Raw genomic sequence first — 25,917 nt, 5'->3', positions numbered from 1 at the left:
CTGAGAAGTCTGTTCTGCAGGTGCATTCACTGTATAATAACTTTCCCTAATACTCTTGGCTGTAATTAAATAACAATCATCCCTTTGTTATTAATCACTCACGAAATCTCTTGGGCATGTGAATGTGGCTCTAATAGCTTAGCAAGAGGTAGTGTTCAGTGATGAAAGATGAGTGAGAATTTACACAGCTTTAAACACTGGCATTCCTCAGGGCTGAGAAGTCTGCTCTTGTCTATCCACGGAGTCTCTGATCCAAGGCTGAGACAAATCCAGGGAAAGGTTGAGTCAACGAGCTTTGGGAAGGCTTCTCATTGGGAAAGTGTGCTTTCTGCCAGGGCCAGACACAACTACCCTGTAAAGAGTCCATCAACAAAGGCAAACTGTTCACTGAATTTTGGTATGGAGAAGTTTGACAAATCTGAAATTGTGAAAATACTCACATGAAGAAAAGGCTTGGCTCCTTCAGATCCTGTGAACTACATGGTTTTCAGAAAGGCCTTTGACACGGTGGCCCATAAGATCCTCATAGAGAAGGCGTTGATATCTGTGCTGGACATGCCTGGTGAGGTGGGTTGAAAACTGAATGGTGGGGCCCAGAGGGAGGCAGTCAGTGGCACGAAGTCTATTTGGAGGCCAGTGACTAGTGGTGTGTGCCAGTGGTCAGTGCTGGGTCCAGTCTTGCTTAGCATCTTCACCAATGATCTGGATGATGGGGCAAAGCGTACTCTCAGCAGGTTGGCAAATGACACTGAACTGAGAGGAGTGACTGACATTTCAAAGGGTCATGCTGCCATCCAGAGGGACCTCAACACCCTGAAGAAATGGGCCAACAGGAACTTCAGGAAGTTCAACAAGTGCAAAGTCCTGCAGCTGGGGAGGTACAGCCTCATACACAAATATATGCTGGGGACCACTCAGATGTAAAGCAGCTTGGTAGAAAAGGACTTGGGGTCCTGCTGGACACTAGGGTGAACTTGAGCAAGCAGCATGCCCTTGCAGCAGAGAAGGCCGAGGATGTCCTCGGCTGCATTTGGAAAAGTACTGCCCACAGATCGAAGGAGTGGGTCCCCTCTACTCAGCACTGGTGAGGCCACATCTGGAGCTCTCTGTCCAGTTCTGGGCTCCTCAGTGTAAGACAGACATGGACAAACTTGAGACAGTTCAAAGAAGGACCACAAAGGTGATGGACTAGAACATCTCTCATGAGGAGGGGACAAGAGAGCTGGGACTCTTCATTAGAGAAGTTGCAGTGGGACCTCATCAATGCCCATGAACACCTGAGGGGAGGGTGCAAAGAGGACAGAGCCAGTCTCTGATAAGAGCCTCCCATGACAAGAGGCAGTGGGCACACACTGAGAGAGCTGCTGCAGAGCGAAATCTCATCTCAGCCATGCTAACATTCCCAATGTATCGACATTCCTACTTATTCCATTAGCCTAACTTTCAATATGAACTGTAATTGGTACTATTCCAATCTATCCTGCTCTTTGACATGACAGAAATGCTTCTGTCATGTGCCCAACAGTGAAATGTATTTGGAAAGAGGGCTGCTGCCATCCCATCTCTCCCTGGGGTCAGCATTCCTTATGGTGCCACCTTTCTCCTCAGCTTTATCTTACTTTGAATACTTATTTCTTCAGTGAAACATCAATGTGCACAAGATAGGGTGCAAACAAACTTCTTATTTAAAAGAATATTAATGGCTTGATGATACACTTTGGGGAGATAGCAGAAAGATATTGCTGCAGGGTAGCAAACTATGGGCTCATGCAATTGATTTGGTAATTGTTTCATTTTTTAGAACTGGCTTTTAGTTCACCAGATTTGCATATAAAGAAGGACATGAAGTGCCCAAGACCAGGTTGGATGGGGCCCTGAGCAACCTGATCTCATGGGTGACATCCCCATGGAAGGGGGATTGAAAGTAAATGAACTTTAAGGTTTCTTCCAACCCAAACAATTCTATGATTCTCTGTTTCTATGAATCCTGGTGAGCTCACACAAATATGTCTCAGAGTGAAAGTACAAGAGGCCTGAACACTTCCTGGGTTGACCTCTGCAATCCATGTGTTGCTGAGTACTGGGAAACTTGATTTAGAAGATAATCTGCTGGTGTTTAACACTAGGGAAAGTCCTCCTTGTTTTCAGTATTTCAGGTTGCTTTTAAATTATTTTGTATTTGTTCATGTTGATTACTATGTCTTAATTGTAAACAAAACTAGTATAAACTATTTTCATTTACTGGCCAACCACATAAATATCCTTTATAAAATAAGATTTTTAAAAGCCTTTCAATTCTTTTATTGTAGTTACATCACTTGTATAAAATATATCTGTTTGTACACATTATTTTTACAATGCCTTGGAGGAAGAGAGGTTTCTAGGTTTAACATCTGGTTAATAGCTTTTCTTATTACAAATATTTGCAAAAAATATGTTGCATTCTGGTGTTTACACTGAGAAATCAAAAAAGACAACTAAAACTGCCACAGTCTTCCAACTTGCAGTATCATTTCTCCATGCTCTAAACTGACGCACAGATGTTTTTGAGGCATTTTTGCTTTAAGGCTGGAAGAACACAAGAAAATGTTCATTAGGGTTTATGAGGAAATACTAAAAACATACATGAAGGTCAAATAATCCTTTTTTTTAATCCCTTAAAGATCATTATCAGATAAAATAGCTATCTGATGAAAGACAACAAATAGTCTTTGGATATGTAAAATTTTTTTGTTATATTTACACAATAAGGTATGTAGAGATATAGAGATACAAAGAGAAAACGTACTTACTGTGGGAGTAAGTAACTCTTTTGACTCTTTCACAGACATAACTTGCATTTTTCACAAACCAGGAATAGTATTCAACACAGTACCTGAAGATGTAGTTAAAGTTAGGAGAGTAGCAGCTTATCTTTCATTAAGGAAAGGGACTTTCACAAGGTCGTGTAGTGACAGGACAAGAGGGAATGACTCTAAACTGAATGAGAGCAAGTTTAGATTAGACATTGGGAAGAAATTCTTTACTAGAAGGGTGGTGAGGCACTGGCACGGGTTTTCCAGAGAAGTTGCGGATGCCCCATCCCTGTAAGTGTTCAAGGCCAGGCTAGATGAGGCTTTGAGCAACCTGGTCTATTGGAACATGTTCTCTGTCCATGTCAGGGGGATTGAAACTGGATGATCTTTGAGGTCCTTTCCAACCCAAACCATTATATGATTCTATAAGCACAGTATACCATGCTGGTACTATTGAATATGGAAATAAAAGGCTAGAGTCCAACTACAATGATGTCATTAGATATTTGGAAAAATGAAGCTGGGCTTTATTCACTTAGTCTGAATACAGTAAGCCAGATCAGGTACTGATCATTGCCCTGGGACCCATTTGGGTCTCAGCCAGCAGCCACAGACTCTCAAAAATAAGCATTAGTGATTGAAAATTGTCATTTGGAAAAAAACCTGATGGAGTATTTAAAGCAGAGAAGGAAAGAGAAACTAGTGCCAGGTTTTACCTCATGGCTTCCTTTCTGGAATATCTTCTCTGACCAACACAGAGGCACAGCTGAAAGAACCTACAGAGCTCCATCACACAGGGGTTGATCTTCTGCACTATAAGAGTGACAGGAGGGGAGGTCACACGAGGCTCTCTGAGGATTGCCTGTGGGCACCCTGGGGGAAAAAACACAGCTCTGAACTAGTCCAAATACTCGTCCCACTAAACTTCTTGCAACACTTTATATGGGCTATGAGCTCCAGAACAATGTCTTCCCTACCCCAGCACTCTGAAAAGTAAGGGACACCCCTGAAAACACCACCCTGGGGCTCTGAAAAGATAATCAGGGCACAGGCTGTGAGAAGGAACATTTTGCATGATATGGGTGTCCCCTTCACATGCACCCATTGGGGTGGAAGAGCTGAACAAGCAGTGCAAAAGTGGCCCCTGTGTGATTGTCAGCTATTTCTTCCATTTGTGTAACTAGCAGCAGGCTTTGGCCATGTGTGGATAAACTGACTTACCTGCTGAGCATAATCCCCTTAGACAGTGTAATTGCATTTCCAGGTTCACATGTCTCCCACACTTTATAGCTTTGGGCCATCTTATGTTATGTGATAGCAGAGGTTATGGGGGTTAAATTTGGACTAATGAAGTTCTGTTGAAATAAGCTTGAGTCATCTAGTGCTGACAAGAAGTTTAATATAAAATGGCATTCTTGGGCAGGAGGAAAATAAAGGCTCTGCCAACCTGAAAGAGATTGCTACTAAACTATTTCTCTTCTGGCAGTGCTTGCTCAAGGTAGGAGGAATCATGGAGGAGTAAGGGGCAGACACTGACAGCTCCCAAACTCACAGGCCCATCTGAAAACTAGTTGTGTATCAAAGGCACTACACAAATATCAGGTGTAATTAGTCAGGGAGCCCCATTTCTCTTAACCTCAGCTACTTTGTATAAATGCAATTAGGCTTTGTCCACTTAATAGTATTTGACACACTTTGACATTTTTTCACTCAATATCAATAAAAAATTAATGATTTCTTGCTACAGTAAATATACTTCATGTTAATAACCAAATATCAAAGCATGAGGCAATGAGGTTTCAATGTAAGTTGCCCCTGAAAAGTAATGTTACAGTTGATGTGAATGATCCAAACTTCCTAAAGGCTATTGTCCTGCGAATCTCAGCCTCTGCCAATGTGTGGACTCCTATCCTGCCAAACGGGTGTTAAATGCTTTACTCAAACTATTTTTTTTTTCCAGCAGAAATTCAGCTTTGTCTAACTGTACATTGAACAATGGCAATTTCAATTTGGAGTGGAATCTGTGTGGAAAAGAGAAGTCAAATAAAAAAGCTAAAAGCTAAGGAAATTGCTCTAGTTTTCATTTTTGACAACATCTTAATTTTAAATTAACAATGCATTTGAATAATACTCTATTTATTTAATGCTGAAATTCTTTTTCAGTTCATGTAGTATTTAATTTCTTTTGGAATGCATAGTATACTCACATCATATAATTGAAATTAAAATTTTCAGTGATCCATAGTCATGTTTTATATTTCTTCTGTAATACATATCTACTGTGAAATGTATTTTTTGCATTCCATTCATAAACTCATATAGATTTGGATTGAAATAAAAAAAATAATTAAAAGTAGGAATTATTTCAGAGCTTTCTTTTCTAAGAATGCTCTTTCCTAAGAAATTGATTCAGTCAAAAGAGACCAGAAAAGGCAGGGACGAGAGCTTGCTGTGCAGAGCTTTGCTCTGTGTATTTGAAATTGGCACATTACTGTCACAGGCAGAGAAGTGACCAACTCTTGAAGTAAACAGACAGTTCCTTTATTAACTCAATATCACATCCCTCTGACACTGAGATTAAATTTTGCTGCCAGTGAAAAGCAACGTTATGGTTACTGCAAATGATTCAGACTTAAAATATCCCTCCCTTCATGCTCTAATATGCACATTTGCATATTTTACAAGTTGGCACCAACTTTCGTGATTCAAGAAATTAATTACTAGAATAATGTCTCAGCGCCCAGAACAATGTTGATGTCCTTCCTTGCTTTGTGATCCCACCGTTCGATTTATTTCCCCAAATTCATGACTGTTAGATACAGGCAGACAGCCTCTGCCATCATGGTTCTGACAGAGAGGCAATTGGTGACTTGCCGTGCACTGATCTCACTGAAATCCATGTTTCCCAACCTTTCAAAATGGGCTGTTCACAGTCCTAGGTTCTCCAGGGTCTGTAGAGTTGCCCACCTGACAGCAGGGGCACATGAACAAACTCCGGACTGTGCACACCACAAGTCCAGTCACACACTCCAGCAACTTCCAGCTGGTTGACTGCTGGTTAATCCTCAACTCAAATTCACCCAAAGCAAACAAGACGCACAGACAACTTTGGTCTTTTGCAGAATCTTTGATGGATGAGAATTGTTGTAACATATTCTTCTGCTCCCAGTAAGTTTAAGAAGACCTAGTTTATCCTAAATTCTTCTCTTCACACCATCAAGAGTGTCAAGAAGTCAAACTATATTCACATGTTATGGCATTGACTCATTTCCTTCAGTGTATGTCATGTGGGGTAAGATGATACTCTGGTATTTGGAGATCTTTAAATGAGAGAAAGATCATCAGTTTTCAGAAATCAGAGGCATTATCAGAGTTAAAAAGATGACAATTAAATCTGAAGTTATTTGGCTTCGTATCTCCATGGTTTGAAGGGTCTTTTACATTAAGAACTGCTCCTTGGCTCAGCACCAATGAGTCTTTTCCTTGGAAATGAGTCTCAGTTTATAGTTTTTTTACTGCAGTGTTCTCAGGCCTCCTGGGCAATAATTTCCTCTCCCTCTGACACTGCCTGTCTGCAGCAGTTGTATTTGTATGATCACTAGAGGATGTTGTCAAACTTTGGGGTTTATCATCATCTTAACTTGAAAATGCTACTTAATTCTGAAAACAGATGACCCACTGAGCAATATGCCCTTAAATACTTTCTTTTCTAATAGTATGGGAGGGGGAAAAAAAAAAAGGAAGGCAAGCAACCCAACATATGTTGATAGTTCAGACAACCAGAATGGGACTATGAAAAACTTGATCTATATCAACAAAAGCTAAAACAAGTAACAGCACAGGATCCTGGTCTTGGGTTGCTGCAATAGGCAAAACCAGCAAAACCAACGGAAGAAGCAAATGACACCAAAATTGTAAGAAACTATTGCTCACTGTGCAATTATTCCCAGTGACAGAAAAACTGAAGATTTGTGAAAGAACCTTTCTCTCGGAGTCACATATGTTTACCCCCCACAAAACACCTTTACAGATAAGTAAAACTACATTGGAATTCATCAATGAGCCAGGAGAAGTCAATAATCCAAATATGACTAAAAATTGTGAGATTAGCAGGGAATCCAGATCAGAGCTTGCATTTCGAGCCTCCAAATAATCCCAAAATGAAGATCCAAAGGTTGCCTATACAGAGCCAGGGAGCTGGTGGTACCCCTGGTGCTCAGGGTCAGCTCCACTAGCAGAGAAGGACCACAAGGCTGTAGTTTCCCTTCATGCACAAACCTGCCTGGTGATGCTCAGTTTTCACCTCACCTCTTCTGTTTTGACAGGCAGCAATCTTCTCTTATTCAGATTTATTAGGAAACCATATCAAAGACCCACAATTTCGTTTGACAATATAAGAATAGTGCAGTTTACTTTTTCCACATTTCCTGTTAATCCATCCCAAACCATATAATCAGCATTTCTTTCTGCTCTTCTCACCTACCATCCTTCGGAGTCTTTATGCAAGTCTTTTTTTGCTCATTCGTATTACCAATTTTTCTTGGTTTTATTTCCTGGATATTCAAGTAGACCTTTGAAAAATATATTTTGCCTGCTATTTTAGTTCTTTAGACTCCTCTGGTTTTATCTGTAATAGCAGATCCAAAGGATATTGAAGACCCCTGCAATTTAGTCCAATATATTCTTTGCTCTACACAGCATCTATGCTTTTCAGAGACAGTCACCGCACAGAAACACAAGCAAGTGAGAGACAGACTTCCAAAATTGCCTCCATCAGTCCTCACCACCCAGCCAGGCTCACATTCTCACTTATTTGAGGTAGCAGGAGAGTCAACTTCAATGGGGAGGGACGAAGAATGGTCTCTTCCTCTTCCCTGAGCATCCCATGGGCTCAGAGCTGCATCACAACTCTAAGCAGCCAAACTGGAAGGACATAGTCCTAATGAAGGGGAAATTTGGAACTGAGCCACCCGCTTTTTTTTGGAAAAGTGAGGACCATTATTTCTTTTCTAGTCTCAAGCTGAGCACAGGCACTGCCCCAGCATCTTGTACTATAGGAGCTTTCACACCAGCCAGACACACACACATGCTCAGCATCAAAAGTAGCTCCTGGTCTCTCCCAGAGTTCAGACTGTCCTCCTGGCATTGAATCAGGTCCAGTTTTTCAAAGTATGTAGTTTCTTACAAAATACTTCTCTGTAAATATAGTTTTACTGTCAATATATATATAAGACATAAATAGAGAGACACTATTACTCTAGCTCTTAATTTCTAACCCTTTGTTTATGTGCTTAAAATGAATGAGCTTTCATGGAAATCTAGTTGATGATGATCTTTCTTTATCTGAGGAAGCAGTTTGCAGTATTGGAAATTCAGAACAATTCTGGAGATTTCACGTGGTATGAGTTGGCTTCATCTTTTTACTTGTATCAATAAGAAGATTTAAAGCATGACATTTTCTTTCAGAATGAATTTTAAGATTTTCCAATAACTAATCGATGCTAAAATTGGCACACAGAGTACCTATGTTATATCTATCAGCACAGTATAATATATGTTTTGAATATGCAATTGTGTATGAAACAATTATGGAAGCAGTTCCTTGGACATCTTGGGTGGTTTATATACATAAACTATCATAAGCAAATTAAACATGTATGTTGTGTCTGTATGGGAAAATTTGCATCTCGCATTACTTTCAAACATACTACTATTTTTGCTGCATGAGGTGCATCTACTTACTGGTTGCTGAGTAAAGTTTCAGTGTCACACCAGGTCTGTAGGAGGGTGGCACAGACAGCACTGAGGAAGGCAAATCTGAGGGAAGGAAACAAATATAACTTGCTTTGACGCCTTAAAACAAAAAGGAAAGTTGACTGAAGTAGTAACAGAAAAGAAAAAAAACAAACACTGAAGTCATAGTTCACTAATAAACACTTACATAGACATTGATGTATAAATACATTATCAGCCACGTATTCCTATATACTACTTTCTATTTAATAAATGTGCCAACTGACACACTCTGTTGCTATCCCAGACCAGTCTTACCTGGCTCTGTTTGCATCTGTTTGCTGGTTTCTTGTAGAGACACTGTCTGCATCCAAAACATGGGCATGTCAGCTATGGGAACAGAGAGACACGCTGCCTGTCATTCATATTTGTTATTTATCTGTCTACTGAGAAGAATTGCTGTGTATGAGACAGCTCAACAGCCAGAGTCCCTCACCCAGTACTGCCAGTAGCATATAAAAATGTCAAGATGAAACAGGAAGGACAAAAGCTGTAGTTGACTAGAGTTTGAAAAGCCTATGGGCTACGGAAGGGCAGGATTTAAAGAAGGTGTGTTTAGAGGAGACCAAGAGAAGCAGCTCTATATTGCTTTTCCACAGGTTTGCTCACCAAATTTGGAGCAAAATGTGAGGGAAGACCCAAGCAGCAGAAGCATCTATGAGGAGCAAGACTGAGTTTTTTCCTAAAGGATAAGAAACTACACATTGGTTGCCTATAGCTGATTTTAGCACTTCTGCAATAAAGTAATCAACTCAGTAGTGACCCAGAGTGAGTCTCCCTGAAGGACCTCCCAACCTCCACCCCAGAGACATTTGGCCAAACCCCACAGCCAGTGGGGTGAAGCAGCTTCCAGTCCTCCTCCCTGTACTCACTGGGGCTGGGCTGTGGGGCTGGGGATGGGACTGAGCTTCTCCCAGGTGTAGGAGGGGATCCAGCTGTGCCTTGTGATCTGGAAGCTTCCACGTGGGGTGATGGAAACCACAATCCTTTTGCTCCAGCTGTCTTTGGCCATGGTGAGAACCTCGTGGTGGGGATTTCCTCCCCTTTCTGGGCAAGAGGGATCCTGGTGGCTGGAGAAGCAAGAGAGACAGAGGGAGGGCACCAGCACACTGGGGACGCTGGTGCCCCAAGGCAGCAGAGAGTGCAACACACTGAGGAATAAAAATATCTAAAATACACCCAGAAAATCCCATCTAATCCTTGAGTGTTTCTGCCAGGTAAGTGACCATGTTTCCATTTTATTTTAAGTATGAAAACACAGGGAGTGCCAATAATGTTTGAAATTTTAACTGAGAACATTTTAATGTGCAAATTTTCATAAACAAAAAAAAGAAACAAAAATGCTACTGCAAAGTGTTTTGTTTCTTTTCTTTACATAATTTATTTTTTTTATTTCCTAAGCTGCTTCACTACAGAGGAAAGAGATAAAAGATCTCTGTGGGAAGGTGAGCAGGCAGGTACTGGAGGCAAATATTGCCATTTGAGAACTGAAATGACACTCATGGCTAGAAGAGATGATAAAGGTTGGCATGTGGTTAAGGAAATTAAAAAAGTTTATAAAAAGACATCAGACTGACTATGGGAAATGTGGAAATTTTGTAGCAGTGAGATGCAGCTGCAGTGACAAGGATGTATGAAGTCAAGGTCGGAATTTCTATTGATTTCTACTATGTGCGAGCAAGTGCAAAGCCTTGCTTTTTCGCTTCCAAAATGTGGCACACCAGCACTTTGCTATCTTGAAGCCCTGTGGCAAAGTTAAATCTACTGAAGTTATGCAATACTCAGGTAAAAACAACTGACTGTCATATAAAGAGGAAGATAGAGATGAATACAAAGAAAAATTGCAATAAAAAAGAAGAGAAAACAATTTAAACAGTCTTGTTTTTTGGTTTGAAGCCAACAACCTTTTTTTTTACTTCTCTGTCCCTTTTTAAGACATATTTTTCTAATAAAATTACTTTTTATAATAGTTTTTCTATCCTCCAGCTAGCCAATGCATTACTGACCTCACCTTCTATTATTTCCAACAAACTTTTATGTTACTTTGCAATTGTAGGTAACATCACAGTGCTGTGCAGCAAACATACATGATCACTTGTCAAGACATTAGTCAAGGATGGCACAAATTTAGTTCTGACAATATGTGCTCACTTTTAAGTGTCCACACATGTTCTGCTGATGGATCCAGGATCTTGTTTGGCTCTTCCTGTAATTTCACGAAACTTGAGAAAATCGATTCTAGGTCTTTGAGGTATGAGAAGGCAGAGTTAGAGCACTCACCATCCATCACGTATTTTGTGATAAAAAAGAAAGAAATCAGGTTCTGGTATCATAGAAACAGCTGTTGTCTTTTTTAATTAAAGGTTTGTTTGTTTTTTTCTTTTTTTTGTATTTTTTTCCAAAGTACCTGATTTTTTTATTTTTAACAGGAGAGAAGGGTCCTACAGCTTTCAGCACATGTAACTTGCCACTGATTTCACTGTCTATCTGCCTGCTTTAATCTAGCCTTGAAAATGAGAGTCATGGGCAGAAGTGAGAGGTGAGCATCTGAAGTGCAGCTCAACCTGGCAAAGCATCTTTGGGTGGAGGAACCATGCAGCACACTGACCATATTCCACTCCTTTCTGAAGGTAACTAACTCACATGGGAGGTTATTTGTGCTGAGAGCTAAGGAAGATTAGAGCACTAGGGACCCTCCCCAGCCCAGTGCTGAATTCTGTGAAAGCTCTCATCACAGCATGCTTCGTTTATTCCTCCACTATAAGACCTTGTAACAAATAATTTAAAAGTTTGTAAAATTTACTTATATTTATGATATGATTATTATATTAAACATACAATAATATAAAATATAATTTTATTTTAATTATAGTAAAATACGTAATAATGTGTAAATACATTATTGCTTATATAGCAATAATAAAAATATAAAATAACATTTAAAGTATTTTTACACTATGAAGATGGAGTACTCATTGCAAGTGCTACATGGATGTGGTTTTCACTGTTGTTGCTGTTTCCTTTTATACCCCAGGATGTACTTACCCAGGTCAGATGATGTGTTACTGGAAAATGTGTAATTAATAACAGGAGACTTCTCTAATATTTCCCAAAAGTCAGAGAGATTTTTCCCTGCAAATAGAAATGCTTACAAATATCAAGAAAGGCGCTTTTTTTCCTAGTATGTCATCACTGAGAATAAACAGGGCAATATTTTCGGGTGGAATGGTTTTAACTTTTACCTGTCTGCCCTGTCATCACACAGATATAGATACAATCTGAGTCATTGCTCTGACGTACTGAAAGGCAAAAAAATGTAAAAGAGATCATTGTTACCACTTTTCATTATATGACATTATCTTAAACAGTTGAGAAAACAAACAAAATATGGTATGTGGTTATGGCAGCTGGTCAAATATTTTCCTTCTCATCTGATTTTTGACAAAACCTCAAACCAGCATCAAATTCACATGTTCAAGATTTTCAGGGAAAATGTTTCTATCTAATAAAAATTCTAAATTACAAGTATTTTTATATGGAAAAAAAATATTCAGATAATATAGCTCATAATTATTCTTGGGAATCATAATTTCCCCAAATACGAGTATTTAATAATGATTCTCAAAAGTACCAGGTTTTAGTAATTATTAACCAAACATTCAAACAAAACATAGCTGCTCATAGAAACATGTGTCTCTGTATTACATACACACACATTATATACATACTTGTTCCATGCTTTGCAAAGCAATTGCTGCTGAGTAAGAGCAGTAGGCTTTTATCTGCATTTCTATGCTTGTTTCCATGCCAGAAGTAAAGGAGACAAATAAGATAATGATAATGTTAAAAAGAAATTCAAACCTGAGAGAATAGAAGTGGATTTAAAAATTTCTGTGAGATAACTGGTGGAGTTTCCAGTGATGTCAACAAGTAAAGCTGTAAAATCTAGAAAACAAATATAGAAAATTTACTGTTGAAGCACATAGTCCATCATCTATGCCGAGTCAAAAATTCACTTTTACACATGATGATATTTTGGATATATGCTCATATATGACAAGGTTTAAAATGTTTTAAAGTTCCCGATGTTCTTCCTGGATGGGACTGGACTCAAGAAGCCATGAGAATATTCTGCAGAAATATATTTCAAAGGTGATATCCAAATTAACAACAATGTGGTTAAAAGTAAAATTGAATGGAATTTATCTGTTCAAGAGAACATTTTAAAGTAATACTCGACGTGGTTTGCTTAAATGTAGAAGGAGATCTAGAGCCTGCAGGCTTTGCTTGCTCTAACTGACTATCTGCCGTGTAGGATCTCCCAAGAGGCATCAGGCTGTCTTCTCAGACATACAGATGAAGTTGTCAGCCTGAAAAATGGCTGCTGATGCTGTACTGGTACCTTTTAGCAGTAACAGGTCAGTGTTCTCACTTAGGGAGTGATGGACATGAGCCTTGTGTTGAGCCCTTAATTTTTACTACTTTGGAGAATGCTCTAATCACCAAAATATTCTGGATTTGAGGCAGAAAGATTGAAGTTTCTCTGTTTTTGTCCAAGGCAGAGTGGGTCATTATGCAGTAAGGCTCGTGAGATGTGTGGGTCCAGAAAAAGCCATGAAAGCTACTGTGGCTCATAGATGGGGTCACCACATGCAGCATAGAGGGTTTGGGTTCTGGTCCCAAGCTGCTGAGCTACTCTTGATACCTTACATTAATCAGTCATAGAATCCAAACGCTCAGATGCATCCTGAAATGTCAAATACTGTGAGATCAGGGGTGTGAATGAGGATTATAGGTTAAGTTTGCCCAAAAGCATTTCACACTGAATCAAACTGCTGTATAAAATTGGTCCTTGCTTTTCACTTCTCTTGGGCTCTTTGAAGTTGCTGGAGTCCATTGGCACAGAGAAGCCCTTGTTTATCTCCTGTGGGTTATCTCAGGAGAGCAAAAGTGGCCAAGGTGATGTATCATACATTGGTGGTTGTCTCTCCTCTGCTGCAATTTGTATTCCGAGGAGGAAAGGGAGGTCTTTTCGCCAGGCAAACCACTCCAGCCACTTGACTGATGGCTCCATCCCAGACTGGCTGGCTGGATGCAGCCACCTGAGACCTGGTTCACTGAGTCAGAGCAGCCACTCATCATGAGTTATGGCTGTTGATCTCAGTATGGTGATGCTACTCATAAGGATGCAGTCTGCACAATTCAGGCTACAGCCTTCAGCTCCAAAGGAAATAATTCAGCTTAAACACATGCAATTACCAACCTCTCTTGTGTGCCCACCTGTCAAGTCATTTGTCACGTTGTTCAAACAGTAGCAGTAGTGCATAGGGAACTTGCCAGGGTCAACATTTTTTGCATTAGAGACTGTAGGAAGAGAGAGAAAAAATGAGTATCTTGTTGCACAGGCTATGAGAGAGAAACCACCCTTGAGCAGAGCAAAGCACCAGACACTCACTGTTATAAATGGTGACTGACACTTTGTGGAAGGCGAATGAGCTGTAAGACGTGACACTCAACAAAGAGAACAGTTTTTTGGTACCTGCAGAAACACATGCCCATGCCATTAGCAGTTGGAACAAATTGTGAGAACAGCATGTTTTGACTCTGCTAATTTAATGCCTAAAGGATTCCTGAGGTGCTGATATGATACAGCTGCCTGACACTCAGTTCCTTCTCATTTCCACTGAGAAAAGGATCAGTTGTATTATTTCTTTCTTTTTTTTTTTTTTTTTAGTTGAAACCTACACTGGATTGTAAAGCACTTTCTAAAGGCATCCTGTAAGTAATTATGTTGTGTTTGTATATAAACCCACGCTAATTTCTTAGTTTTTTGGGTCAGACAGCCACCTGCATTATAAGTGTGTGAGGCTAATGTGCTCCTAGAAGCAATTTTGGAGGCAGATAGCACATGTTTACAGCTTCTCCTGCTAATGCTGTTAGTGCTTTATCTGCTGGGCTGACAGGCTGTGACCTCCCCAGCTGTGTCCCGTTACCTCTGAGTGCAGAGCTCAGCATCCCATTCACCAACTCTGTCAGGTTAATAGCAGCCAGGTCCAGGGACTTTGCCGGCAGCTCTGAAAAAAAAGGGGTGCATAAAGGTGCGAGGAAACGGCTGCTCATCTGCTTATGTACAGTGGAAATCTTCAGGAACGGGAGAACCAAAATGAGCAGATTATGTACCAGAGCACACCAAAAAAACACTGATGAAGAAATAAAGTTCCAGGAGTGCAGAGAGGAGTCTGGAAAATAGCAAGATAGAGTAGCAGTGCACGGTGGGCCAAAATTCAGGTCTGTCAGCTCTGCCCTTGAGCATGCCCTTGAGCAGCTGCAGGACCCAGCCAGCCCTGGCGCGCTGGTGCCCCCTCCTGCTGGGCAATGGGTGTTTGCTGCCAACAGAGCAGTAGATCTCCCAACAGAGCAGTAGATCTCCCAACAGAGCAGTAGATCTCCCTTCACAGGTAAGAAACAGCAGAGCAACTGCCCAGGAAATATTCCCCCTGCCCCAACCCTACACAAAAATACAGATTTTTTTTTCAGCTGCCTCAATGGCTCTACTGCTACAACAGAATAATTTTACCGCAGCCAAATCACACTTTTTGTTTTATCATGCTTTCTTTCTGTCGATGTCGCTTATTTGTTTTTCCCAAGTCAAAATTTCTGAAGATGTTCTCTTGCTTCCCTCACACAAAGTCACGCCAAAGCAGAGCAGGTCGGCGTCTGTGTGAGAGGAGGAAGGTCTGTGTGTGCATGACAGAGAGGAAAAGCAGAACAGGGTGGAAAATGAAGCACAGAAAGCTGAGATGAGAACAAAATCAAATTTGTGGAGAAATACAATTTTCCAATGACATCACTGTTGTTTATAACAATTTGAAGCCAAGCTGCACCCTAGGGTTAAAATCAGTGGTTGTCCACAGCACTGAAGAGAGGAAAGGAAAAACAAAAGTGAATGAAGAGCAGGGAAGGAGAGAAAGGAAAAAGAGAAAGCAGATTAGATTTTGGAAGGATAGTGGTTAACCTGGCCCAGGACTTGGGTAAGTCCTGGATTGGGTGAGGTGCCCTTACAGCAGGGGTGGGTTTGGGCTCACAGACTCTGAAGGAGAAGGGTCCATCTGCTGCCACCTTCATGCCCAGCCCTCCCATTAACACCCAGACACTCTGTCTCCTGACGTGCTACTTGTTACCTGCAGTAGCCAGCACTGCCACTTGCTTCTCTTTCTTATTTTCTCTTCTTATGCACGAAGCTGAAAAGTGAAGAAAGAGACTGAAGAACAGTTTTCCCTGTTGAGACACCACACAACTCTCTGTTGAGCTCTCTGCTCTTGCTTATTAGAGCTCAGAAGCTGATGGACATCAACACTGCAGAGCAGGCCAGCAAGCATCCATTCATCAAGTGCCTGAGAATAAGGATGTACTAAAGGACTTGCCAGGTCCTTCAGCTGCCAGCTAAGGAAAGAAAACAGATTTAATGTCTGAGCTTGACCCTCAAGAATCAAAAGAAAAATATAGTAGTAAACTTTTGTAGAGATCTTCACTAGGCTTGCACACAACATTTGCTGCAAGGCACACAGTAAAATAAGGCCATATCTAAACCAATATTCCCAGCCTGTGTGCATGTCTGTTATTCGAAGCTGTCATGAAATTGAGACCTGTTCTCAAGAGCTGTGTTGCAAGAGGAATGAGCTGGAGCTGGGCTCAGGAGATTGGACTGGCTTTCTTGAATTTGCTCAGTAACCAACTGAGGTGCAGAGCAGTGATTTAGACATCACAGAACAGGTTGAAAACAGGTGTTTGGGGTTTAGGTTCCCTGTCCCACCAGTGGAGAGATGAATGCCGCCAAAGAGTAATGTAGAAGGATCTTCAAATAAAAGCTAGCAAATGCCAAACTTCCAAGTCCCTCTGAAGCTTCAGCTTCTCAATCCATCCAGGCTCCCCTTTATACACATACACACACACACGTATGTGTTTGTGTAAAGGAGAAATCTATGGTCCAGGGCTTGTAAATTGTGACTCCTCAGTATTAATCAGATGTATTAACAACTCTCATTTAGTAAGAGCTAAATTTGGACTGAAAATCTAAGTGTTAGGAGCCTTTTTAACCCTTCTCTCCCTTTACTTACAAGCCTTTTTGACCCCAGATTATTGGCATGGGATCCAAGAATAGACATAATCTGTTCTGCTCTGCTGCATGGGACCAGCCCTGGAGCTCCAGCCCATCAGCCTTGCCTACACAGGGTGAAAGAACCGAGCCTGCCACAGATGTGGGAATGGGTCCGTGGGAGCAACTGGAAAAGAGACACCGTGGGGGTTATTCCGTGGGGAGCACCAAACCATCATCCTTACCTGTGCTGAAAACCAGAAAAAGACACAGAAATCCTAGGCTCATCTTCACTGCCCCATGCCAGCAGAACCACTGCATTATGGATGCTGACTTCCAGTGGGTTTGTCTGGTCTAGGAGAGAGAAATGCTTTTTTGGTGATATTTGTGGTGGTGTGCAATTTTGTCCAGCCCTTGTCCCAGAATGATTTGACCATGGGAGAAATAGTAGATCTCTGCAATGCAGAGAAAGATTTATGGTCGAAATGGCAAAGAAACAGAAATCCCACAATCAGTATTTTCTATATATGTGTGGGTATCATGAGTTTAGCATGTAACTCTTGATTTTTGAGTCCTACATAGCTGTGCCTTTTTTTGGGACTTGGTAAGGTTGGTGATACAACCCTCTTCTCTAGCAGGATGACCTGTGCCTAAATGACACTAACACATCAGATGCCTAAATCCTTTCTGTTAAAACAAGATAAAATTTGCTTATGTTCAATTTTAGACCAGATATCGACTGAGCTTGTTTTGTGCAGAAATGTTGCTTGTCCAGTCATCCCTAGTCTTGTATTTCTGTAGTTATTGTCACCAGGTTTCTATCCTGTGCTGCCTTGTCTAGCTGCTTAGGAAGGATTAACAGCTCATGCCTTTCAGACCAAAAGCTCCTTTCCAGATTTCAATGATGTAATTGAAGGTGGTTAGGGGGGAAAAAAAAAAGGTTTCTTTTCATGTTTCCCCTCATTTTGTGGTATTGGAACATGCCAAATAACTCTGTAATTGTCAGAAAATGAGGTACTATATGAAAATTAGCAAAAAAAAAGTCCACATTTTTAATATCCTCTTGAAATAGCTAATCTTGCAAGTGCACAGCAAATCATTATCTTGAAGATAATACTGTTTGATTAGCAAACTATTATCATCATGTTTAAAATATTTCTCATATTAAACTCACTAGAGAATTAACATATTCTGAAAATGTGGTAATTTGTACTTAGTGGCTCTAAAGAGACTCTTCCTTAGGATGATGAAACAATACTAAGTATTTCTGTGTTTGAAATGTCTGTATTTGCTTGTCTAATGAGTCAAAAGTGTGTAAGTGCCGGCTCTGCTAATTCAAGCAAAGCTCTGAAAGCTTTCGGGCAGTTCATCCTATCTATTTAGCCCATCTGCCTAATCCTTTTTACTCAGCCCCAAGCCTGGACTCATCTATGGTTTCTGCACAGCATGTGCAGAAGCAGAGGACTGAGGCAGAGAGAAAGCGTTGGCCAAATCTCAGTCCCCAGACTTTGTACTCCATCACCTTTCCTGTGAGCTGGACTAATTTTGCATGGACAGAGTCCAGTGTCCTGTGGACCAGTCTAGTACCAAAGAACCCTAAACTTGACTCTTCTTGCAATATTTGGGATCTGACAAACTACTAGATTACAGATCATGAATATATTGCTGTCCTGAAAATCACAGGGCCTGACACCCTGCCTGGTAAGGCTATCCCCACTTCCACTCTCTGATGTTATGAAGCTTGCTGGGACTTGTAACAGCTTTTTTTTTCATTGATCTGTGGACTCTGTACTTAGGAGAGACTAGTAGGGTAGCTCAAGCCCATTCACATCCTGATGTGATAGAAGTGATTTAGTCTGCGTGGAGACAGGTATAAAACTAATCCACGTCTGGATTCTGCTCAAGATTTGTATTTTTTATTATGAATTTGGATTGTTCTGTGAGAAGTGAGTGTCTCCTTGGCTCTGAAAAATTTGCATTAGGATGAGTCATGCCTCATGATGATGATTCAGTGTTTATGGGCCACAGACCCTCTGAGCATATTCCTCATGACCTATTCCCTGCACACAAGTGTGACCAAGCCATTGCTGTCTCTGTGCTCACTGACCCAAGGGACATCAGCAGGAAACATGGCCAACAGAACTGCTACCACTGTACTGTCCCTGAGGTGTGGGGCTGGTTGGCTGGAGAGTCCCTGCAGCCCTGAAAGACCCCACACCTCTGTCCTTCACAAGGATTTTGTCTGCATGGCAAATAATAGACCCAGGAGGCGGGAGCAGAGGGCATCCCCTGCCCCATTTTCAGTCTGCCTCTATAGATCAAAGGCCAGTGCTCATCCAGAGTGAGGAATTTTGAATTCTAGGACTTTCTTTGAGGAACATGGGCTCTCCTCAGTCACCAGTGAATCACACTTTGACTAACACTGAAATCCTTGGTAAAAGCATTTCACAGACTGATGGGCAAACGCAGCTGTTTTATAAAGGTCCGTAAGTAAAGTGGTAGATGGTAGATAATTTCCTGTCAAAGATCTAACTTATTACTGATTTATTTAAACTGGCTCAGAGTTTTTCATGGTGGTGGGCCAGGGAAAAGTAATCTGACATCAGCAGGTGAGAGCAGGGTCTAGAGAGAGCATATTCCTAAGAGACAGAGAAGAGGCAAGAGGATTAACACACGAAAGGACCATCTTACAAAGCACTGAATGAGAGAGAGAAAGAGGAAAAACAGCTGTAAAAGTACAAACAAAATAGAGTGAGGTGCAAAGCTGTGCTTCCAAGCATCCCTTGCATATTTGGAGATGCTTTCTCGATCACCTAAACTGTCAGTTCCCTGCTGTTCTACCTGCTGAGCTCTTCCTCCATGCTAACAAACAGAATTTTCTCCACATACAATGCTGATTTCCAGCAGGAATTCAGAGAGGGCATTAGTGTGGCCATAACACGCTACAGACTCAACCAGGCAAAGCATCTAAGGATTGAGACAACATTTATAACCTGGAAGAATGGATCGTAATAAGACAAATCTTGTCCTACTTCTAGCAAACAAATATTGAATATTGTTGGTATAAAATGATGAAAAATCCTCCATTCATGGGAGTGTTTGTTTTGCCTGAATGCCAGATTTACCCCCGGCCAGTAGAAGATGCTTAAAAAGAAATTGCAGATAAGTCCTAATACTGGGGACATCACTACGGACCACCTTTGCTCCTCAGTTGGTAGAGGCTGATTTAATTTTGAAGCATTAGCTTTTAGCTGCTTCCCAAAATCTATTGCCAACATTAACCATCTGAAATTTATGCTGTCTAAGTTTCAAAGCCATGTGTGACAAAAATTCCTAGAGCTGTTGCCTGAAATACCTTATCTCTCAGCAGTGTGAATATTAGTAATATTAACTCTTACGATACATGTCACATTTGCGTTGCTCTGCTTATTTGATATCTAATTTTCATTTATCATGGGCAAGTCTTTATTACTTTGTAACCGTATCTCTCTTGAAGTGACACTACTGTGATGACTGAAATACATGTCCAGATTGCAAATATGAAACCCTTATTGTCCTCCAGCTCAAAATCACAGTTTTCATTTCAAACCATACTGAGATTCACAGGCACTGAAGGCACAGGTGCCACACAGCTGTGAGCAGAGAGAAATCCCATAAACTGACTCAGAAAATGTTTTCCTTCCAAACATTTATCTGATACAGACTGAAGGCCAAGCCTTTGGTTACAAATTCTCCTTCACCTCTGCTGGATATGATAATCCTCCTCTGTTTATTTTAAGCTGAATGATATTAGTAGAATTCATTTTACTTAGAACTGTTGATCCAGAGTTCCTTGAACTGCTGAACTGCGAGATTTTAATCCAGTTTGATTACCTTTATTCACTCATGAAGACCTCTTATTAAATACCTCTCATTAAATACCTCTCTGGTACTCTGGGCTAACAGCCATCTGAAACCAATGTGTTTATTAGCTGTGCTTCAGTAGAACTCATTTTAATGTAGCAGGTAACCATGAAGTTTGAATTGTTTCCATTTTTCTTGTACAAACAGAGTTCAATGAGATATCAAGTAGTTCCCTCATGTCTTCACGCTTAACAGAGCAGAACAGAAGTTAAGAGAATTCCCTTACCTTCATTCAGTTCCAACATCTAAAGGTCATCTCTCATTTTAAGAAGACCATCATGCACGAGCTCTAAAGAAATATTTCAAGTTAATGTGAAAATATGCCCATGTTACAACTGCATACTTCATTACATTGCTACAACTACTTTTTAAGTTCAGGTTTATTTGTGTGAGAATGCAATAAAATGCAATAAATATACATTTATTAAAAATACATTTCATTTGCTACATTTCCACTGAGCTTTAATAACACAGCTGAAATGGTTTCCTCCAAATACGTGCGAAAACATCAAGATCTGGAATAGTTAATATCAACTTACCTGACTTCTCTTGACAAAGATTGTAATCTTCAGAGCCTATATAAAACTGGAGGTTATTGCCAGGTCTTAATAAACACTTTGTGAAAAACTTTGAGTAGACAGGCTTGACAATCTTTCCCTAAAATCCTGTGAAAATGATCATCTTAATCCCTGAAGGACTAACTAGAGGTAACACAATCATAAGCACAAAAAGTGCCTGTTGAATCCCGCATGGAAAGGCTCTGTGGCAGGTCAGGTGTGTATTGGAAGCTCCTTTTGGCAGCAGAATTGAATTATGGAGGATTTTTTTTCCCTTTTAAAGGAACAGCTCATCTTACTGCAGTTAGACCAACGCCACCTTTGATGGTGAGAGGTAGACAAGGTTAAGCTCCTTTGGTAAAGCTTTAGCCATCCTTCAATTCAAACAAGGGACATTGTCAGGACAACAGAGATGAAACCAGAAGTGTGTCTTAAGTGTGAAACCTCAAAAGGAATAAAATGACAGTTAAAACAGAAAATTGCTTGGCATCACGGTGAAGTGTTGAGGAAGGGAGAGAGAGATCTGGTCACAACAATGACATAGGGCGATTTCAGTGATGCTGAGTGATGTTTAGTAGTACCCAAGAGATGATCACTGTTGGAAACAGTGGATAATATTCTGCTCCCATTTAATCTAGTGGACTGCAAGTGATTCCTCTGATATCAGTGAGTTTAGATGCAAACTGTTAAAAGCCAGTGGTTGTCCGTTCACTAATTTTATCAGAAGCCAAAAAACATTCCAGTTTGTGAAATAACTCACAACCTTGTAGCAATTAATAAAAGGAAAACTAAGTGGATTCACAGTCAGTTTATGAAATAAAAAGTGCTTTAGTGATCAGGTTATGTGTGTGGTTGGGCTGTCTCTCCGTCTGCCTGAAAACCCTGCCTTCACCAAGAATTTCATAAGCTGGAAGGCAACTGCAGCCAATTTATTAGAGCTATAGCTGGTAAATTACATGCTTACACATGTAATGTGTAATGTGCATGTATGTCTGTGCACATTCATGCACAATCTTACCTTTGTTTTCTTTCACTCTGCCTTTCACAAAAGAGCATTATGCACAGGCATGTCATTGCATCTAAAATTATTTAATTCTGTATGGAAGTTACTGGTGTGATAAAAGGAAAATTTTGTGACTCGTGACTAAATGCTGCAGCTTGTGGAATATGGAAATACCTTTTCTTTGACAAGACTTACTTTTACTGACTTAATTACCAGTTGCTCAATATCACATCAAGAAGGCTGGGATGAAAGTCCTCTCTGTAACAGCTGACAAAACCAGGTATAGCCAGGAAGATGTGTGCACTGGGATCAGTTCCAGCCGTTTGATGTTTGGCTGTGAGGATAATTAGACTTTCAGCAGGTTTTGCCTCATGCTGCATTTTACCCTGGGACTCTGTAATTTTAACTTTCCTCAGCTGCCGAGCAATGCTCAGGTGACCAGGGAGGGGGCTATTGTTCAGCCCCAACTTTGACTCTTGGGGACAATGCTGTGTTCTCACTCAGAGCATCCCTCTGAGTAACTAGCTTTCTCAGGAGTATAGTCTTTACATGATTTCTTTTTCCAGCATCCCTTTGTGTGGCAGAACTGTGCCCGTAACTAGCATCCCAAAATCCAGAACAGGAAAAGAACACATTTTTAGCGTCTCTTAGTAACAGAGTTATAATTCATATAAAATACTGAGTAAATGCATTCATTTGCTGAAGGTTAGGCAGGTTAAGTCCCTGCTAATGCAATTCAAATAAACACACAATCAAGGAAATGCTTGTAGTTTATCTGTAAGAGAGAGGACAGTGTGGTGCGTTGTTCTGGTAAGGAGGGAGAAAATGAAATCTGAATGTTGGTGCTTTATCTCTCTGTGGGCTGAGAAAGTGTGAAAGCAATGCATTATTTCTTCCTTCTGCTTTTTCTTAGTCTTTTAAACATGTTTTAAACACCACATTTCTACATAGCAATTGTGATATGTGTGAGTGACTGCAAGGGCTCCAGACACGTTCTTGTGATGGCATCACCAGCCAGCATCCCCTCTCACCTGCTCTGTCTTGGTCTGCCACTGTCCTCAGGTAGCACCACCCTCCACCCTGGCTGAGGTATGAACCATCTGGACCCTAAAAATGAGCTGTGGTACATGGAATATTATAGTACCTAAAGCATCTTACAAAGCTGTTTTATATGCCTAGTAGGAAAACACATGTCCAGCTGTGCCCCTTCTCTCACCAGATGCTGATGTACAATAGAGAAGGAAATGTTGATTTTAAATAAAGAACAAAGAAGCAAACCTAACCCAAGCTTACTCCAGAGGATTGAATTCTTATTTTCAGTTACACTTCCTTATACTGTGGCAAGTGTTTCCATGAAAGCACATTTGAATAATTGGTTAATAAACTTTCTTTAAAAAAGTATCAATTGTGTACATTCCATTTGTTCTGAAAAAGCCTGATTGCAGTTCAACACTTCTCTGTTAGTCCTCTGCCATTATAATTTTACAAGATGTTTATTACAAGTTTATTTTATTAAGAAATTCACTAGTGCTATAAAGTTTATTTTCATTTGAATTTAACTTCACATGTTATCAATGTTCTTCTATTTTATTTATTTATGCAAAAGTTCCATTAAGGATAATTCTCTAAATGTAATTATGTTTATTTGTCAGTTTTTTTTAGAAGAATAATATTTCATCTCTTAAAACTGTATATAAAACCATAGGGTCACTAAGGTTGGAAAAGACCTCTAAGATCCTCGAGTCCAACCATTAACCCAGCACTGTCAAGTCTACCACTAAACCACGTCCACAAGTGCCACATCTACACATTTTTTAAATGTCTCTAGGGATGGTGATTCCACCACTTCCCTGGGCAGCCCGTTCCAGTGCTTGACAACCTTTTCATTGAAGAAGTCTCTTCTAATATCAAATCTAACCTCCTGTGGTGCAACTTGAGGCCATTTCCTCTTGTTCTGTCACTTGATGCCTGGGGAAGAGGCCAAACCCCACCTGGCTCCAAACATCCTTTCAGGGAGTTGTAGAGAGTGATAAGATCTCCCCTGAGCTTCCTTTTCTCCAGGCTGAACAGCCCCAAGTCCCTCAGCCTCTCCTTATAGGATGTGTGCTCCAGATCCTTCCCCAGCTCTGTTGCTCTTCTCTGGACATGCTCCAGCACCTCAATGTCTTTCTTGTCACGAGGGGCCCAAAATTGGACACATGATTTAACGTGTGGCCTCACCAGTGCTGAGTACAGGGGGACAAATCACTTCCTTGGTCCTGCTGGTCACACTGAGATACAAGCCAGGATGCCCTTGGCCTTCTTGCCCACCTGGGCACACTCTGGCTCATATTCAGTGGCTGTTGATCAGCATCCCCAGGTCCTTTTCCTCTGGGCACCTTTCCAGACACTCTTCACCAGCCTGTAGTGCTTCCTGGGCTTGTTGTGACCCAAGTGCAGGACCCAGCACATTGCTTTGCTGAACCCTAAATATGTAGTTATACATATAAACATGTATTTATTCCCATTCATAGAACTTTCTTTCAGAAAATGTATTTAGAATTGCAAAGAATTCCTGCCCTTTATAACATTCTTTCTTTAATTCTTCTTATCAATATTTTGCTAAGATCGGTACTAACACCAGAAAACTTCCTGAAAAGAATGAGCATTAAACTTTACAAGCATTCACTTTTACTGTTTTCAGTAAGAATATTTTGTATATTTGTTTGTCTAAAGCAGGCAATACTTTCTTTTGAAGTTTCTGACATTGTAAAACTTTTATGAATTCAAGCATATTCTTAGGGCAGAAAAAGGAGAAAAACTGAAAAAAAGGAGGCATGGGAATTGTGAAAATATGAAGGGATGAGAGGCATGAAGTCCGAGTGGTCTTCTTTGTTATCTGTGTGTTAGATACATCACACGAGATATTTACAGACCCTCACGCTAGTGTGCACTGCTCCTTTGGGGCTTCCAAAGATGTTAGTTTGTGATCAAGCATTTGGCATTTGTAAATACAGAGTCTCATAAAGCTTTGATAAGATACAGAGAAGTTGTAAATACAGAGTCTCATAAAGCTTTGATAAGATACAGAGAAGTTGCAGCTGTCCAGAACTTACTTAGAAAAATATTTATTGACCTATCCAGCAATTTTATTTCTGTTAGGATATGTGCCAGACACATAACTGATCCCATCAAATCTGCCAAAACATTCATAGCACATCTCACATCTTTTTTCGTGGTTCTTTGTCGTATTCTGCTGACCATCTACATCTGGCACAAGGAAACAGGATAAAAGCTGTGGTGCTGTCTCAAGCACACCAGGCCATCAGCCATCATCTTAGAGAGCAATTTCTTTAAAGACAGTCTAGCTCTCCTGCTGCTCTGTGCCATGGGACTTGGCATTCCTGATTCCATCCATTCTCTGTGCTCAAAGAGGATGCTTTATGTTAATCAAGTGATCATTTTACTCTGGTAAGTCTTAAAAATCAAAGCATCTTGAGAAGATAGAGAAGGATACACTGAGAAACTTCCAGTCCTGACACTGTTGCTTAAGCTATATGGATGCATCAATATTTACCCTTTCTAAACTGTTAAGTCTTAAGTCTTACTCTGCTTAGGAGGAGGACAATTATATAAGACCTCAGAAGTCCCATATAAACATAAGCATAGCTTGTTGGAGGGAAAAACTTCCTGGATATAAGCAGGGCTTTGTCTGAGGATAGGTATCACACCTTGTTACCATTTTAGAATCTGTTTCTTAAAAGATCAGACTCAGTGCCTTACTGAAATCTA

The 25,917-nt window shown here is 40.5% G+C and overlaps 1 protein-coding gene across 1 annotated transcript; it reads right to left on the bottom strand.

Moving 5' to 3' along the window:
- Positions 1–2,524: 2,524 nt before the first annotated feature.
- HHLA1 (HERV-H LTR-associating 1) lies at positions 2,525–16,971 on the bottom strand. The gene is made up of 15 exons (XM_017818275.1): positions 16,929–16,971; positions 15,770–15,829; positions 14,582–14,662; positions 14,044–14,127; positions 13,869–13,952; positions 12,450–12,533; positions 11,831–11,887; positions 11,634–11,720; positions 10,740–10,832; positions 9,461–9,658; positions 8,847–8,918; positions 8,538–8,612; positions 3,512–3,668; positions 2,793–2,875; positions 2,525–2,568 (listed from the first exon to the last, which is right to left on the bottom strand). The coding sequence occupies exons 1-15, from the start codon at positions 16,969–16,971 to the stop codon at positions 2,525–2,527; spliced, it is 1,302 nt and encodes a 433-aa protein (XP_017673764.1).
- Positions 16,972–25,917: the final 8,946 nt, after the last annotated feature.

The sequence above is a fragment of the Lepidothrix coronata genome, unplaced genomic scaffold (assembly GCF_001604755.1).
Source record: "Lepidothrix coronata isolate B3197 unplaced genomic scaffold, Lepidothrix_coronata-1.0 Scaffold67, whole genome shotgun sequence".
In the NCBI taxonomy this organism is placed as follows: domain Eukaryota; kingdom Metazoa; phylum Chordata; class Aves; order Passeriformes; family Pipridae; genus Lepidothrix; species Lepidothrix coronata.
The sequence above is the reverse complement of the archived record's forward strand: the minus strand, read 5'-3'. Positions and strand labels throughout refer to the sequence as shown.